This window comes from Benincasa hispida, chromosome 2, assembly GCF_009727055.1.
Source record: "Benincasa hispida cultivar B227 chromosome 2, ASM972705v1, whole genome shotgun sequence".
NCBI lineage: Eukaryota > Viridiplantae > Streptophyta > Magnoliopsida > Cucurbitales > Cucurbitaceae > Benincasa > Benincasa hispida.
The window spans coordinates 15,449,351-15,467,911 of NC_052350.1; the positions used below are offsets into that span (position 1 = coordinate 15,449,351).

At 29.3% G+C, this 18,561-nt stretch overlaps 1 protein-coding gene across 1 annotated transcript; it reads right to left on the reverse strand.

Moving 5' to 3' along the window:
- Positions 1-5,544: 5,544 nt before the first annotated feature.
- Positions 5,545-7,600, reverse strand: LOC120070909 (AAA-ATPase At5g57480). Its single transcript, XM_039022805.1, has one exon. It carries the CDS (start codon positions 7,374-7,376, stop codon positions 5,802-5,804), a length of 1,575 nt encoding a protein of 524 aa, XP_038878733.1. The 5' UTR covers positions 7,377-7,600; the 3' UTR covers positions 5,545-5,801.
- Between the last annotated feature and the right edge of the window lie 10,961 nt (positions 7,601-18,561).

Consider the following 18,561-nt stretch of genomic DNA (forward strand, 5'->3'; position numbering starts at 1 on the left):
CCAAATCACATGAATTTTTCTTTTATCATTTCACCAGACAATGTGTAAACTATATGAATCATTCTGATTGTATTCTTTACATCATAAACACTTTAATTAATTTCTTCTTCTTCTTCTCCTTCTTTGTACGGTTTGCTTTGTGGGATTATTCTTTAGGGCTTTCTTAGGCTGAGATGTGGTGGATATATGCTACCTTCTCAAATTTTCTCTCTTCTTTTTCTTCCCTTTAATCATAATGGTTTTTGTCTTTTGCTATCCCACCAGATTCCATTACATCTTTCTCTATCCAAATCCTGTTCCCCTTCTATGCACAATATAATAGGGACCGTGGCACTCCAATTTCAAACCTATTATCATATTATTTTAAATAATCAATTAATCCAAAAACTTAAATTTTTGGTCAATCAGTGATTATATATTTATGATCATCTCATTATCTAATCAATATGGGATTTTAATTGCATTCCCAACCTAATATTATATTTCAAACCAAATATATAATCTACACTCTCTTACTAATGTCTAATATGATGGGGTGAGATTAGACACACTTAACAAAATACATAAAATAATGACAAGAAAAGGTTACAAGGAAAATTTCAAATTTAGGTGAGTCCATGAGTAACAAGCACTTGGGGCTCAACTAACCAAATCCAAGGTTGACTTAGGCCTTGAAGAAGCAAAACCATGGGTCGGAAGCACACTTGAGGTCTGTTTGGATTGACTAGCTAGAGAATTTTTTTTTTTAAAATCATTTTTATTTAAACTCTTTTAATAAAAAAAATTGTTTAAATAAACTTTGAAAGTGTTTTAAGAGCTCTTTTGAGTGGTTGTTGAACAATTCAAATTTTTCTAAAATGACTTATTTTCAAAATTAAATACTCGAAAAGTTGTACTAAACATACTTTTAGTCACTCAAGAAACTCAAGTAATGTTAAAATAATAACTACATTAATTTTTAAACATTTATTAGACATAAAATTAATTATATATTTGAGAACTATTTGATATAGAAACAACACAGATCTATTAAACATAATTAAAGATTTAGAGATATGTTAGATACTTTAAAGTATGAGGATTAAACAAACTTAAAATCTAAAAATTTAGTAGCTATACTTGTAACTTGTTATTTCTTCCATGTGCCTTAAAGTTTTGGATATGTCATTGCATCTATGGAAATAAAATATTCTAGTCACGAGATAATCTATCTTGACACCTTGTTCTACAAGATTTACGTGTCAAAGAAATTGGATATTAAATTCTAAGTAGGTGGATCTATCATGGATTTAGGACTAATCTGATTATACCTTATCTAAATCCTTTATTAAACTCATGATCCTTATTGATCACTAGCTACTAGGCGAATCCATTTTGTAAAGTCAACACAAATCATTGTAATTGTGAAATAATACCCTTCGTCGTGATTCAAATAATTGATTGAAAAATATTGACACATGTAATATAATTAGTAATATTGTTCGAGTACTAAAAAGATGTGAAATTTTGCACATGCTAAAATATACGAGAACTTTTGCGAAAATTTTGCTTTTCGTTAATGGTTTTATTTATTAAATTTTTTTAATCTAAAGTACAACAATTATAAAGTATGTGTTTTTTTAATTTATTTTAAATGACAACCTTGTTAAATATATTTAAAAATATAATAAAATATTATTATTTAATAGTGACAGACATTAATAGACTACTATCATCTATCATCGAAAGACATGGATAGATCTATCAGTATCTTTCACTAATAGACGATGACATTTTATTAATATTTTAATTATCTATTTAATTTAAATCTTTTAATTAAGGATGAATGATATAAATAACATAAACCTTCCTCTAAAATTTTATCTAATTTATTATCCTAACCTATTACCTAATCTCTATAACCCATTCTAAATTCGTAACCTATTTTTTTTTACCAAATTTATTAAAATATACATTTTTTAGTATAACAATAATCTGGAATATATTTAAGTTATTAGATATTTAATGTCTATGTTTACGAATAAACAAATTTGAATATACTCATTTATTTATAAGGAGGATTTCTAAAGAAATTATGGCAGTACTATACTAAGATTTAACGAAAGGAAATAGAGATTAATAATATGAAATAAATATTCACTTTTAAAAGTTAAGATATAGTAAAAAATATTATTTTTAGATGCTTTAAAAAAGAAATACTATTTTTGTTTATTTATTGTGAACTCATTTCATTTTGTGTAATCATATCGTATTTCAAATGTTTAAATTTAATTTAAATCTTAAAATTAGTCCGATGGGTGAAGATTAACTTTTTCAGGAAATAAAACCTCTGTTATTTGTCTATCTATAAAATTCATATATATATATATATATATATTCACCTTGAATCTTTTGTTTTTTAATGAAATTTTGATAAAAATGTCATTAAACTTTATCATTTGTTTTTTTTAGAAAAATAAGTTATTCTCAAATATAGAAAAATGAACGAAAATATTTATAAAATATAAGAAATTTCAAAATTTATCAATAGATAGACACGGAAAGACTTTAGTATCTATCAATGATAGAAGTCTATTAATATCTATCATTATCTACTATTGATAGATTATGAAATTTTAATAATTTTTTAAAAATATTTTCAACAATTTTGCTATTTGAAACTTTAAAAATTTAGATAAAATGGATATATAAAATGGTGTGGCAATGACTAAGAACAAGAATGTAGATCACCAAATCATTTTGAGTTTCAATTTTTCTTTAAAATTATATATATATATATTATAGAGTTAATTTTAAAAAGATTTAAAGATAATATTGCTTTTGAAATTAGAAAGAGTATTTTTGAAAAATCAATACTTGGTGCATCTATATCACTATGCATTTCATTCTCATCACACAACAAAATAGATTTAAATAAAGAGATATGTAAGAAGAATTTTCAAGATGATAAATTATGATTAAATAATTTGGTGAAATACGTAACGATGATTGAGGAAATTCTAGTATCATGATCTCAACTTATCACTTGCCATAAAAATAGCATTTAAGAACTAGGTGGAATCTATGAAAAAAATAAGTAAATTATTTAGGGGGTGTTTGGCTCCCCAAGTTGGGTTCACCCACCGTCTGGTAATTATTAAAGATGTTTATTATCTCATTATTCGTGTTAACTCACATTTGTCATCTCGTTATTCGTATTAATTCTCCCAATTACTCTCCTCCTATAATAATTACCAACTCAACTCAACTCAACTTTACGTGTCAAATGCCGCCCGCTATCAAAAGAGTGGTTGGAGGGGAATTATGGGAGGTTGAAAGGAAGGAAGAAAATGGCGTTTGGGTATTGGGGAAATTATAAATTCAGATGCTTTATGAAAAATGAATAAAGAAATAGAAAAAAGAAAATAAAATGGAAGAGACAGAAAAAGGCAGAGATGAGTCAGATGTCAGTTGTCAACACGTAGGCCGAAGATCTACTCAACTCAACCCATGAAATCTTTCCTTTTCTCATAACTCAACGTCTAAATCAACACCTAAGAATTTTTTTAAAAAATAAAATAAAATAAAATAACAATTCTAATTTTTTTCAACTTTTTGTCATTATAACTTGTGTGCTTCTTTTTTGGCATCTAAATCCTCTTTTTCATTGCACAAAATCTGCCTTTCTTATTTTCTTTTCCACCAAAAAAAAAAAAAAAAAATTGAAATTAGTTTCTTCTTTATTTACCTTATTACCCCTCCCGCTCCTATCTTATCCATTCACAGCCTTTTCATGTTTACATCACTCTTCTCTTTTCAACCTTTTTTTTCCTTTTAAACTATGCATTATTATGTAAAACCTTCTAATTGCTTTTGTTTCTTTTTCTTTTTCTAAAAAAAATAAAAATAATAATAAGTGACTCAAGGTAAAATATTGTGAGTCAGATTGTGGTTAAAATTTTGAATGAGTCTATCTTTATCGGTTAAGAAGATACTTGTAGTTCTTAAAATTTTATGAAACGAATAATTTAATCTTTGAACTTTATAACATTTTAAATGTCTATTTATTTTGAGAGAGACTTCCATTTAAGACATATATAAAACTTAAATAAGATATCAGGTGTCATTGTTAAACTAAACTTAATTCAACGATAATGAACACGATCTTTGAAGGCGAAAGTCACTCTTATAGTTGTGTTGTATTAAAAGGAAAAGAAAAGTGCCTAACATTTGAAATTTTAAAATTAAAGCTTTGTTTCATCTCATTTTTTGAAAATTAGACTTATAAACATTATTTCTATCCATTGATTTCTTGGTTTTGTTATCTATTTTTTAGAAGTATTTCCAAATCTCAAACCAAGTTTAGAAAGTTGACTTGAGCTTCTCTACCCTTGATATATCCATAGTTTTTAAAATTTTATTTTCATTTTCTTGGTTAAAAATTTAAACATTTAATTAGAATAGATAAAAGTCGTGATAAAATTGTAAGAAAATAAATACAATTTTAAAAAATCCAATAGTTATCCAATAGAATCAGTTTTTACCATTATTATTCTTATTTTCTAATCTATAAAGGACTCAGTTAAAAAAATCAGTTAATATTTTCTTTCCAACCATTTAAATTATGAGCCCAATTCAAAAGGAAAATTAAGTTTAAAAATAGTTTTAGGTAGAGCTTCAAGTGAATTCATCACTTTAACTTCAAACATCTATATCTTATTTGTAGCATTATTAAAATAAAATAATCATAACAATAATAAAAAGGAAAAGAGAGAAGAACCAACTAGAAATGGACAAGAACACTAGATGGATGTGGAAAATAACTCTAAAAAAATATCAAATCATGAAAAATTCACTAAAAGGAATTATAATGAAAGACACTTTTTACAAATCATAGAATTTCTATTTGTTGAACTGCATTTTCCAATTGTAATTAAAGTAATTAGGCATCTCAACCCCTTTATTCCCCTTTTTCTTCCCAAAATCAAACCACCAATTACTTATGATTTGATAGCTAAAAACACCAAACATAAGAAAATCAAAAAAAGTTATTTCATCTTTTTTTTCTCAAGTCTATTATTCCAATAAACAATTTACCCATCAATCTTCATAGATTGAAATAGATCATTCATACCAATTATTTCTATCTCAATCATCATGTATTAATCCAATAATTAAAGGATCATAGTGTAAATACCAATTTCTTTAAATCAAAAACTCCCAATTATCATAACCAACTCATGTATTTGTAACATGGATTTGTTGTTTCAAAAAGAAAAAGAAAAATAAAATCAACACTTATTCACAATCATATGGGCACAAATTACAAAAGAGTATTAATTATTGAGACCCCCCACTTCTCAAACATACATTGGGATCCATGTGTTAAATCACAAACTTCCAATGCCTTTCCTTTGGGGACCTTAGTGGCAAATTACATAAACCATATTAAATCCCTCAAATTAGTCATATCATATAACAAAACTAACAAACAAATTCAACACCAAAAACCAACTCATTGAGCAATATGCATTTCTCAAAATTGCATTATATATAATATATATATATAGAATTAACCAATAAAATTATGTGATGCCAATTGTTCACATACAAAATGATGACGTAATATAAATTTCATTATTTAAATAATAATGATGATAGATCTTTTAACATGTTGATTAGGATTGGATCCAAGATGATTTCATAGATCTTGATTTTCTCTCCACAGTAAAAAAAATTTTCCTTTTTTTTTCACCTTTTCACTTCAGTCACACAAAAAGGAAAAAAAGGAGGGAAAAGAAAGTGAATCTTTACCATTTTTATTACTCAATGAAATTGTTGTCGTCTTTTTCATCATCTTCCTCTGTTTCTTTGCTGCATTCTTCTTCAAATTCAGATCCTTCTTTAGGACTATCCAGAGTTCTCTTCTCTTGTTCTTCTTCTTCCTCTGAACCTATTTCCTTTTTCCTCAATTCTCCACCATTTTTCTCATTTTCCTCTGCTTTTGATTTCAATGTCTCTAACAGCTCTGCCACTGCTCTGTGTTTACAGCGACGGTTTTTTATAAGAAGCTCACTCACATCCGCCGGCGTCATCTTTGCCTTATCGATAACGTCCTTAATTTCATCCAAAATAGAACAGTCGGGTTCGTGTTCTTCGCAATTTAAGTAATTCTTCAGAAGTATCTTCAATGCAGAGAAAGAACAATAACTCATGAAAATATGCATATCCATTCTCCCACTTCGAAGCAATGCAGGGTCAAGTTTCTCAATGTGGTTCGTTGTGAAGACGAAAATCCTCTCACTGCCACAGCAAGACCACAACCCATCGGTGAAATTTAGTAACCCAGAAAGAGTAATCGAATTACCACCACCGTCGTCGCCGGAAATAGAACCATACCCGCCACCGCCACCACCAACGCCACCACATCGGAAATTCGGTAAATCGTAGTAACTTCTCGTCCCAGAATTTTTCTTCTTCCGATCGGTGAGGTTGATGGAGCAATCAATGTCTTCGATGACGATGATGGATTTTGAAGTGGTTTTCATGAGGAGTTTCCGGAGTTCAGAATTGTTGTGAACTTCAGTAAGTTCGAGATCGTAAATGTCATAACCAAGAAAATTCGCCATTGCAGCGATCATACTGGATTTACCAGTGCCAGGAGGGCCGTATAAGAGATAACCCCTTTTCCAGGCCCGGCCTGTCTGTTGGTAAAATCTTTGGCCGTTAGCGAAATCTTGAAGATCTTCCATAATCTGTTGCTTCTTAAGTGGGTCCATAGCCAATGTGTCAAATGTGCTTGGATGTTTAAATGGCACCGACTCCCATGGATGGCCTCTCGAATCCAACGACCCACCTCGTGAATTCGTATACAGAAGCCGTTCTTGATTCTTACGACGGATTTCTTCAGCTTTGTCCATGACGAAATCGAGATAGGAATCTAAAATAAGGGGTTTATCTTTCTTCTTGATTCGGAGAGTGAATCCCCTTTTTTCCTCTGGTAAAGGGCGCCATAGATAACCTTGAGCTTGTCTCTGAGTGACGATGTGTTCCCATTGGACGGTGACGCCATTGAAGGAATCGAGGATGCAGTCATTGTTGGAGAGACCGAAAGTGATGGCGCTGGAATTGAGGGCGCGCGTGAGACTCAATCGATTGCCGGAGATGGAAACAGAGGAGCTTAAATAGAGCTGGACAGCGTTGTAGAGTTCGTTGGTGTTGACGCCGTCGATTTCGGTGATGTCGAAGTAGACGTAGGAGGAGAAGCAACGGAAGATTTGGTTGAAGAGTTTGAGGGCGGCGAAACGGAGCTCGGGTGGGAAGATTGCTTGAAGGAGAGTTTGACAGAAGGCTAAAACGCCGAGAAGAGAAGCAAGAGAGGACCAGTATTCCTTCATAGTTGAAAGAAGGAAGAAGATGAGTTTGAGTAAGAAAGTAAATGGGTATGGGAAATGGAGGAAGGAGAATTTATAGAGGAGAGAGAAAGGGAGGGGGTTTAGAGAGAGAGTGGGTGGAGGATGTGGAGAATTGGCTGGCAATGGCAATGGCAATGGCAATGAAGAGAGGGAACCGGAAGAAAGTACAAGCGAAAACAGCAACAGAAGAGGGAAAAAACAAAAAGGCTTTTTGGAGTTTTGATGGGTAGAGATCGTAGATGGGTCCCATTTTTTGGTTAACTGATTTACAGTCATTTAAAATAAATAAATAAATTGTGCCTCTATTGTGTAAACTATAGCACAAATTATTGTTTGACAAAGCTAAGGAAATAGTACATTAAATTGAAGCCAAACTAATCTAGCTCAACTAACCTAAATTACATTTGTCACAAAGTTTGAGACTTGATTTTCTATTTTATATGCAAGGAGAAAAGCAAACCAGTGTAAAAGTATAATTCAACTAATTATTTGGCTCTATCTTTTAATTGAATTTTTAATTAGTTTAGGGAGTGGGTTTTGAAAATAAGTTATTTTGAATTTTTTAATGTAAAAAGTATTTGACAACCACTAAAAATAGTTTTTGAACTATATTTTAACTAGAGTTTATCATTTTCTAAAAAACATTTTTTTCTTCGGTCGATTTAAATAGACCTTCATTTTGATTGGTAAATGTTTTGAATTTGGATTTCTTAGGCTCTAACCATTTGATTTTTTTTTTTTTGTTTTTTTAAAATTAAGTCTATTTTATCCACATTTTTTACAATAATTTGCATATTTGTATATTTGCACAATGGTTGAATTCTTAGTCAAATTCCAAAAACAAAGATAACTTTTTGAAAACTACTAAACCATTGGTAAAATGTAGAATAAGAAAGGAAGAAACTTTGAAAATTAAAATTAAAAGGAGGTGGAAGTAGTGTTGTTTAATTTTAAAAAACAAAAACAAAAAATAAAATAGTTACCAAATAGAACTTTCAAAATTTGGCACATTTATTAATGACTCGTAATTTATTTTATATTATGAAATAATGTGATGTATGAGTTTTTATGTAATTTAAAAGGTTTGAGGATGATAAAATAGATATAATGTTTGTTAAGAGACGATATGCATGTGAAAATAAACTCAACTACTATATTGATGGGTTAACTATTAGAGGTATGTGGATTGAAACTTTGAATCTCCCATATTTAAAATAAACTGACAAAAAATCTGAACTATCGCATTACGATCAAAGATTGATTTTCTCACCCATATATCCTAAAAAAAAAAAAAAAAGTCACAATATTATATTAAACCAAAAAAATAATAATAATAATAACAGCAACAAATATAGCTCAAATTGTTCTGGTTATGTTTTTTTTTTAAAAAAAAAAAACATTTAAACTTGTTAACTCTATTCCTTCACCTTTTGTAATTATTTCTTTGAACATTCTAAAAAATCATAACTATTTTTTTAAAAAAAAATAACCAAAAATAAAAAAGAGTTTTGCTTTTGAGCAAACAGAACAAAATAAACGAGACTAATATTTTGATTGAAAATACTACTTGATTTCATTTTTTCCTTCTTTCATGTTTATCTTGTTAGTACAATGTTTGGATCAATAGAAATATCTCTGTCCCCAAGAATCTCTACATGTGACCCATCCAACATGTCAATTTTGTACACAAGTACTCTTTTGTTCAAGTTTCACCAGCACTAGAGAGTGTCATACAAATTTTAAAACACAAAAAAAAAAAAAAAAAAAAAAACCCAACAAAACTTACCAGAGTAAAAAATGCATAATCTTAGAAATCAGATTTTTTTTTTTTTTTTTTTTTTAACTTATTCATCAACTTTTATGAAAGTAACAATCTAATATTTAAAATTTAATATCTAACGATTTAATCTTTGTAATTTTAAATTTATAACCATTTATTTCCTAAACTTAAATAAATAATAATTTAGTTCATATGTTTTCCAATTTGTAACAATTAGTTTCTGTCGTGAAAACTTTCATCAAAACTAAGAGTGTTTGATTTAACTTCTTGAACGTTTAATTTGGAAAATAAGTATTTTGAGAACAAATTAAAAGACAACCGTTTAAAATAACTTTTAATAACGTTTGAAACACTTACAAAGTGTATTTTAAACAATTTTTATCCAAAGGGTTTAAATAAAAGTGATTTTTCGAAAAATATTTTTTTTCCCTCCAAGTCAAATAGGTTGAGTGTCATAACAACTTAATATTTATAGTTTATAAATAAATTTGATTATTGATTAGTTTATCAATCTACGTGTATAAGAAGTTTCTTTAAATTATAATAAAAAAAAATGTCATGATATAGGCTAAATCGTTATAAAATGTAAAATACAAGGGCTAAATCGTTATTTCTTAAAGTTAAGAGACTAAATTTTTAAAAATTTAAAATTATCGGGACTAAATCGTTACCCGCTAAAGTTTAGAGACTAAATTTAACATTATCGAGATTAAATCATTACCAGTTAAAATTTAGAAACTAAACTGTCACTTTCCTAAAAGTTTAAGGGATCAAAAGTATTTTTTTTTTTTTTTAAAAAAAAAATATGGAACAAAATTAAATATTATCAAACTAGTGTTTTATGGAATAAATTTCATTAATATGTGATATGGCTAAATAAGTTAAAATATCAATTGTTAGCAAAACAAGCTTTTGTATATAATATTAATACATAATGCATCCATGCTGACAAACTAAAATTTATATTATTAAATTTCTATAATTACAATAAAGATGAGAATCAATAATACCTAAAAGAGAGAGAGAGAAATCAACATAGAGCCATATAAATATATTTTTAAAGAAGGTTTTAAATGTGTTGGCATTTTTTTCTTGAAACCTAAAATGTTAAACTAATAAAAGCTTACCAACAAGATTGGTGTGCTCGCGCAAAGAGCTGAATTGTGCTCTATTCATTCTTTGGAGTATGTAGAATTTGAGTAACAAAATGTGAAAAGTTTGATCCATCTTCACATTTAAGGATCTTGCTATCAGTCTTAAAGGTCCCATCTCGAGTTGAAAATTTTTAATTTGACTTAGTCGAAGTTGGGTTGTTAGAAGCTGACCGTTCATACGACTTAGTCAAATGTAAAAGGTGTAGTTGGATTCGAATAGATTGTTCGTGACCATGATGATACCTAATTTTAGGGGATTATAAGCTTATTAACCAGTGCAAAAATATGAATATTTTATTAAACTATGATGGTTTAATCCATATGAAAAATCACATAATTATCATAAGTTTAAATATTTTTGCATAGTCAGAGAATTCTAATAAAAATAGAATAATAATACTGACTTTCAATATATTGTTCAATTATAATATACATAACTTTTCTTAGGGGGCCATTGTGGTCTTAGTTCATTCTAGAATAGCATCTAATTAAAAAGTTAATTATCAATTAAATGTTGTAATTGGAATATACCAACAAATTGTATTAATTTATACTTCAAAAAAGTCAATTACAAAAACAAATTCTATTAATTTTATGATGAGCCGGTCTTTAACTTTTTTAGGAGAAAAAGATATATAGAAAACTAACTAAATCTCATACACTTGGTCAATAAGAGCATAGCTTAATGGACATAATACTTGTATTATCGACTTCGAAGTCTAATGTTCAATTCCCCACCCCACACTTTAATTACAATTTTTATAGAAGGAGAAGAGATATCTTACAAAATCAACCTCAAAATTACCTAAAAATACCAAAGAGCAAGACGGTGGGCCACACCCATTCGCCAATCTTAGACACCGAGCGAACCCATAGACAAGACACACAATAGAGTCATGAACGATCTAGCTAATTTCATTTCTATCCACATTCATCTTCCATAATCCTTCCTCGAGCAGACACCACGACACTTGACTCAATTAACTCTTCAACCTTGACGAGGGATTGACGAGGCAAATTTTGTGAACAAAAAAATCATCTAGAGCAAAGTTGAACTTAAAATATATCAATGATAGCATACCTCATAAATAACTGTTCTTATATCGAATATAACACTTAATTAAAGTCCAATCATAATCTTTTATAAACAAATGATTATATTTAAATTTTTTTCCTAAGAATACTTTTTGACCAATTGAATTATGTTTAAGTTAAATAATCAATGAGATTGATTTTAATATCTAAAAATATTATTTTGTAAAGGATTGTTTTCAATTATAAGAAAATAAATTAAAATATTTATAAATAATAGTAAAATATTATAATTTATTTATGATAGACCGCGATAGACAATGATAGACTACTATCTAAGTCTATTATCTAAATATTAGGAATTTTGTTATTTAAAATAATTTTATTTTTGTAAATGTAAGTAAATAATTTGTCAAACATAAACTCCAATCAATAATAAACAAGTATTAATTATCGGATTTTATATATTTGAAATTCCAATAAAATATTAAACTTTCAACTATTAATGAAATGGTTAAATCCTCTTAAAAGAGAGAGAAAAGAAGAAATGGCTAAATAAAATTAATATTGAAATGTAGGACTTAGATTTCCAACTATATTACATAATCTATATGGCTTGTATTACACTTAAGTTAAAAATAATTAGAATATAGAAAATGTGCTTTGTGCACTAAGTCACTTTGATGTGAGAGAGAATAATGTTAGTTAAAAGACCTTTGAAGATTATATACAATATAGATAAGGAAGTAACTTTGAAGATTGAGATCTTCATTCCCCTTTCCAAAGTCAAATAGGTGGCTTTTGGCAGCAATTATGTTCCAATCCAATTATTTAATGCATTAATTTAGAATTTTGGTCACCCTTCCCTATGTTTTTTTTTTTTTTTTTTAAAAATATCTATTTAAACTCTAAATAATTATTATATATTATTTTAAATCTTTAAATTTATTAATGCGTCAATTTAAATCATTCATTATGGTCTGTTTGGATAAACATCATACAAGATTTATAATTTTATTAATAAAATCCTTAAACTTTCTTAAGCAAATCAATTAAGATTTCATTTGAAAATTAATAATACATCAATTCTAATCGTCCATTTTGTTAATCTGCCATTTGAAGAAGTCTATACATAGGTAAGAACTGGGTGTATTAATTATTTTCAAATATGATCTTAATAAATATTATAAATTGATTCATTTATAAAAATTTAGAAGTGTATTGAAAAAATTAAATGTCTCGCATGATATTTTCAGACTAAATTTGAAAGACGGTGTAAATTAATACACTTATGAAAGTTTATGGTTTAACTTGATACATTCTGATTTTTTTTTTTTTTTAAATGTTAGGCGCCCTTTTGGATTTTAATACTAATTACAAAAATTAACAAAGTGATATATTATTTCTCAAGATGTATATGTGTGTCTTCCTTTTTTCACTTTTCTCTTTGGCAAAACATTCATCTTATATTGGTTGTTGTTATAATGAATTGTTTTTCACTATTAAATCTAATTACCAAAGTTGTTACAATTCTTTTTTTAGACTAGATGATATTATTATACAACAACAAGGAGGATCCCATAGCTTGGGATCAAGGCATCAAAGCAACACAACACAAGCAAAGATAGGGTAATAAAACGTAAACAAAGCCAACAAGCAAAAAACCTAAACAAACCAAACATTAACGTAAAAAAAAAACCCAAAAGACCAGAGAGAAAATCAGAGAAGAGAAACTAAAACCCCCACAACAAGGGACAACAACAAAATAGAGAAGAACAAGTCCAAAAAGAAGAAAAACAACCATAAATACGCTAGAAAAGACCAAGAAGATCAATCCGCCAGGAAGCAGCTTGAGCACGAACCGTAAAGACCATAAGGTGAAACAAAGCAGACACCGACCTCGGTCATCTCCATGCAACCGCCGATTACGCTCCTGCCAAATGTAGTAGATGGAAGCACATCAAAATACATGGATTACTACGCACCCCCTTACCCGACCCCACTTGGCACAACCAACTCAACTCGATATCCCAACCCGCCACCGATGCTATGAATCTAATTGACGCAACATACCTGACCACACCTCTCTCCCAAACCCGCATTCGAAAAATAAATGATCCAGAGACTTTATACCTTCCCCACACAGAAGACATCCCCCCTCCCCCTGATAACACACCCCAGCTCCTCAACCAATTACGCGTATCCAACCTGTCCCTCACAACTAACCATGCACAGAAGGAGTGGCGCAGAATACCACCCCCCTCCCCCTCCACCCACAAAATACTAGCCCAAGACACCCTAGGACAACGAGGACGCAAACTCTCCCATGCACAACCGATAGAAAATCGTCCACTAGCACCCGACCCCCAAACCCAATAATTCTCCCCCCTCACCCTAGGCCCTACTGCTTGAATAAGACCCCAGATCTCAAGCAACTCCCAACTCATTGTAGGCCACCTCCAATCCCCCTTACTATCTAAGAACTTCGACAACCGCGCCTCCAAACTACTTCCTGGATCATAAACCATCATAGACCTATAAGAATCTAAAATTGCACCCCCCGACAATCAAGGATCCCACCAAACAAAATAAGATCGTCTATCGCCATCAAACGAACCAGATGCTTGAATCTATTTCTACAACGCAAGATAGCCTTCAAGCACCAAGACCTCTTAGCCTCATTCTAACCAGCCCACAAAGACCGCCCACGCAATACATACGCCTCTACCCACACCACTCATAATGATCCCAATTTAATTAAGAGAAGCGTAAAATTGTTATAAATTTCTTATAATTGAATTTGGAGTAGTTATGAATGTTTAATTTACAAGTATTTAGTCACATTGAAAAAGTTATTCCAAATGTGGATATTTGACCTTCTCCAAAAATGAAATATTGGTAGATTTAATATTTTCAAGTTGCTATCAATTTTATCTTTATAATATTGTTTTTATTGGATGGTCCACCCTTGGGATGTTGTTTAATAAGCACCGATTGTTAGGTATAAATTTATAGGTAACATATAATGATTTGAGACAAAAACATTCAAAAGGAACTTGTATAAATAATTTTAATAAGAATTAAATTTAAGAGACTAATTTAATATATTTTAAAAGTAAGACTAAAATCACATTTGAAAGTATAAGACTAAAATTGAACAATCTCAAAGTACATAGATGAAAATATTTTAACAAAAAACTATATTACTATAATATTTAATCACATACAACATAGTTCAATTGGACATGAACTTGTATAAATAATCTCAAAGTTTAAAGTTCGATACATCTAACTATATTGTCACATACATACATATAATATATACACATATATAGGTTAATTTTGTTTTGTTTTGTTTTTTTTTGTTTTTTTTTTTTTTAATAAAAGTAAATAGCTATAATGTATTCAATAATGATTTACATACTACATATTATAACAAATATTTTAGAAAATAAACTATTCCTTCAATGTTTGAAGCACTTTTGATTCACTAATAAGAAGTCATCTTAATAACTTTAATTTTGATTTAAGAGTATGTTTGGTTTAATTTTTTAAGTGTTTAATTAAAAAAATTATTTAAAAAGAAATTGGAGTTAAAATAGCTTTTAAAGAAAAAATGAATTTATGAAATAAATTAGTTTGAGAGAAACACTTGAAATCAACTTTTAGAAAATATGAATTTTTTTAAAAGTGTTTAATGGTTAATATTTCCTTAATTTGTATCATACATAAAATTAGCAAAATATCCTTACTAATCCTCTATCTCACTTCCACTATGGTTGTTATCAGCGACCTTCAGCAACCACCACCTACAACCTATTTTGACAAAACTTCCAGCAACATTTCCGACAACCTGTACCAGCAATCAACATTGAAAGCCGCCTCCAATAACCAACTCCAGCAATCACTACCATCAACTTTGGCACCCGACCAATCAACGATCACTCTCAACGGCCATCTCCATGCGACCAACTCCAGCGATCAATTCTGATGATCTCCTCTAGCAACCAACTTCAGCAACGGGCACCTTTGATGGTTAGTTCTAGCGACCAACTACATCAATCATCTCTAACGATCAACTCTAAAAACCAATTAGATGGATCGTATGGTAAAAAAGATAAAATAGCAAAAGAAGCTCTATCGATGAAAATATTTTCAAATTATTAAATGAGGGTACATCATAAGATAATTAACTTATTCAAATAATTAATCGATTAGACAATAAGATAGTGAAGGTTGAAATTAACACCATACTGTAATAATATTAAAATAAAAAATAGAAAGAAAGAGATAGAAGGAAATGATGTGTTTCAAATTTTTATATCTATAAAGAGTTAGGAAACAAAAAAAAAGAGTACAAAGTTTGAGAAATGAGATAATATATAAAACCAAATATTAGTTAAGTTTACATAATAATTAAATACAAGCAATAGAAATGGACAAATAAAAGGAAGTAGAAGCAAAAAAGGAAGAATAATAACAATAATAATAATAATAAAAAAAAAAAAAAGAAAAAAAGAAAAAGAAAAGAGGGTTTTGGAGAAGAGGTTAAGGCTAAAACACCATGTGTGTGTTGGGCTGTCCCTAACGACCAATACAGCCACGTGTCATGCCCTAATCTGCCTGCCTTTGTTGTAAGCTTAATTAAATAATTATATTATATTATAAAGTTTAGGGTTAATTAAAATTAAAATAGAGTTAGGTACTATGGATTAAGATGAAGATTGATTAATGGAAATGTCCAACCACTACAGTGTTAGCGTTACTAAACAGAGTTCTTTAGGGTGCTTTGGATTTGATTCTCCTTTTAATTTAACCCAAGATCCATTAACAATATATCATTATTAATAATAACCATTGTAGCCAATGTTATCTCCTTAATTATAATCAATAATAACCACCAAATGTGGTATTTAAATATCATAGTTTTATGCCAACTTATTTTACTTTTAAGTTTTTTTTAAAAAAAATTTAAAAGTTGTGCTGTTTTTTAAATAAATTATTTTATATGTGTTAGCTCAAAGATTGAGTTCAAGTATTTTCTTAGATGATACACGGGAACTATAAATTTTGTTAATATACTTTATTTTGTGTTTGTTGATTTGAACGGGTATTCAAATTTTCAAAAACTAACTCATTCACTAATCATCTTCACTTAAAAGATACCAAAAGCGAGTATAGTTCATCAAACAAATAGGATGTATTTTTTTTAGTACAATAAGAGTTAGAAAGATTCAAATAACAAATTTCGTGGTTGCTAATATATATAGATGACAATTAAGCTATATTCTCTTTGGTAAATATGATGCATTAACAATCAAGAAATCTGTTGTTTGATTCATCTACAATTATCTTGTAAAAAGCCTAATAGATAGGTTAAAATTTTAATTGAATACATGATATATTTTTAAACTTGTAACTTTTATGTGACACTTTTATAGGGACTTATTACATACAAAATTAAAATTGAAGATTTGTTAAACATTCTTTTAGTTTAAAGACTCGGTTTAAATTATAACGTTTGTCCAAAAACTTTCAAGTTGGTCTAGAAGACTCACATCATATACTTAAAAAAATATCTAACCGGTTTCTGAAATTTCAATATTACTTCCACACACACAAAGAGTCAATAGGCTATTAAAATTTTGGTTTTCATGTCTAGGCCATTGACGTATTCAAATTTTCAATTTAATGTCCAGTAATTTTGTAAATTTTGAAAAACGTCAAATAGTAAATGACCTACTAAACACAATATTAATAACTAAGGGATTTATCGGAAACAATACTAAAAGTGCAAAATATTATTAGATACTTTATAAAATTCAAGAATCAATACAAGCTAAAAAAATTAATAAACACTTTATAAAATTCATTTGATATGTAGTATGAATTTTTGGTTAAGTAATTTAGGTGCATCACAGGTATCACCCATTTTTATGCATCCGATTCTTATTGTACACATAGAAAAATAATTAAAATATGAAAACGGGTAAGAAAAATTTGACACGTGACAAATTGTGATTGAATAATTTAATAGGATGTATAAAGATAAGTGATGGATAGAATCTATATCGTACATATTTTTCTTTTTGGTTTATGTTTCTATATTCAACTTTGTAATAGGTAACTAAAGAGAGTTGGAAAAGGAAGTGAAATTGGATAACACCGTAGAATTAAAGGATTAGGGAAACCACCTCAGAAATTAAATTTAATTAAGGGAAAAGTAAGGAAGAAATAGATTAATAGAAGCTGAAGCTGAAGCTGACACACAACACAAGTGAAAGGGAATCAAATCTGTATAATATGATGTCGTCACTTTTGTTTTCGTACTTGGAATGAAAATAAAATGAAATTTAATTTCATTTCATTGGTTTAAATGGTGACCCCTTCCTCTTCCTCTTCCTCTTCCTCTTCCTCTCCCTCTCCCTCTTCAATCTTCATCTGCCACTGCCACAAAGGTCTGAGGAAGGGCTCTCTGTCCAAAGCAAAAGCAAAGATCCGAATCATTCATTCATTTGGGTTTCGACCCAAAATCCAAAATTTACTCTCTTTCTTCTTCTTTTTTTTTTCTCTCTCAGTTATTCAGGTTTTTTTTTTTGGATAAAAAATGGGTCAGATGGCAGAGGTGTGCAATGGAACAGAGTAACCCTTTTTGGGGCTTTTTAATTTAAAACAACAAAAACAACACCACTTTGCAAGTAACCCTTTACTTTAGCTTACTCACTACGTCAATACACAAACACACGTAAACCCACAAGAAACAAATAAGTGATAGGCCACTGCTTCACAGTTCACAGGACAGAAAATAAACAAGAAGAGAGAATCTTTCTCAATAATAATGCCCCTCTCTCTCTATTGATGTTATTAGGAAGCAGAAGCAGAAGCAGAAGCAGAAGCAGAAGCGCAGAACAGTTGTGAATGGTCCTTCTTCCCTAGTCTATAGCTTCTTCCCATGCCTACACTACATTACAAGATTACAACTACAACACCTTCTCTCTCTCCCCAAACCTTTCATTCTCTAATGCTTTCTTCTATCATTTTTAACCAATCAAAATACACCATCCAACCAACTTCACTTCTGAAAAAGATTATTACAGAAGTATCATTCATTATTTGACATGTCATTAAATGAGCAAACCATGAAGTCCTTTATGTGAAATTACAACAGTTCTATTGTTAACTAAAAGAACCAATCAAAACC

Coding starts and splice junctions, on each gene's coding strand:
- LOC120070909 (XM_039022805.1), bottom strand. CDS start 7,376: ATGAAGGAATACTGGTCCTCTCTTGCTTCTCTTCTCGGCGTTTTAGCC.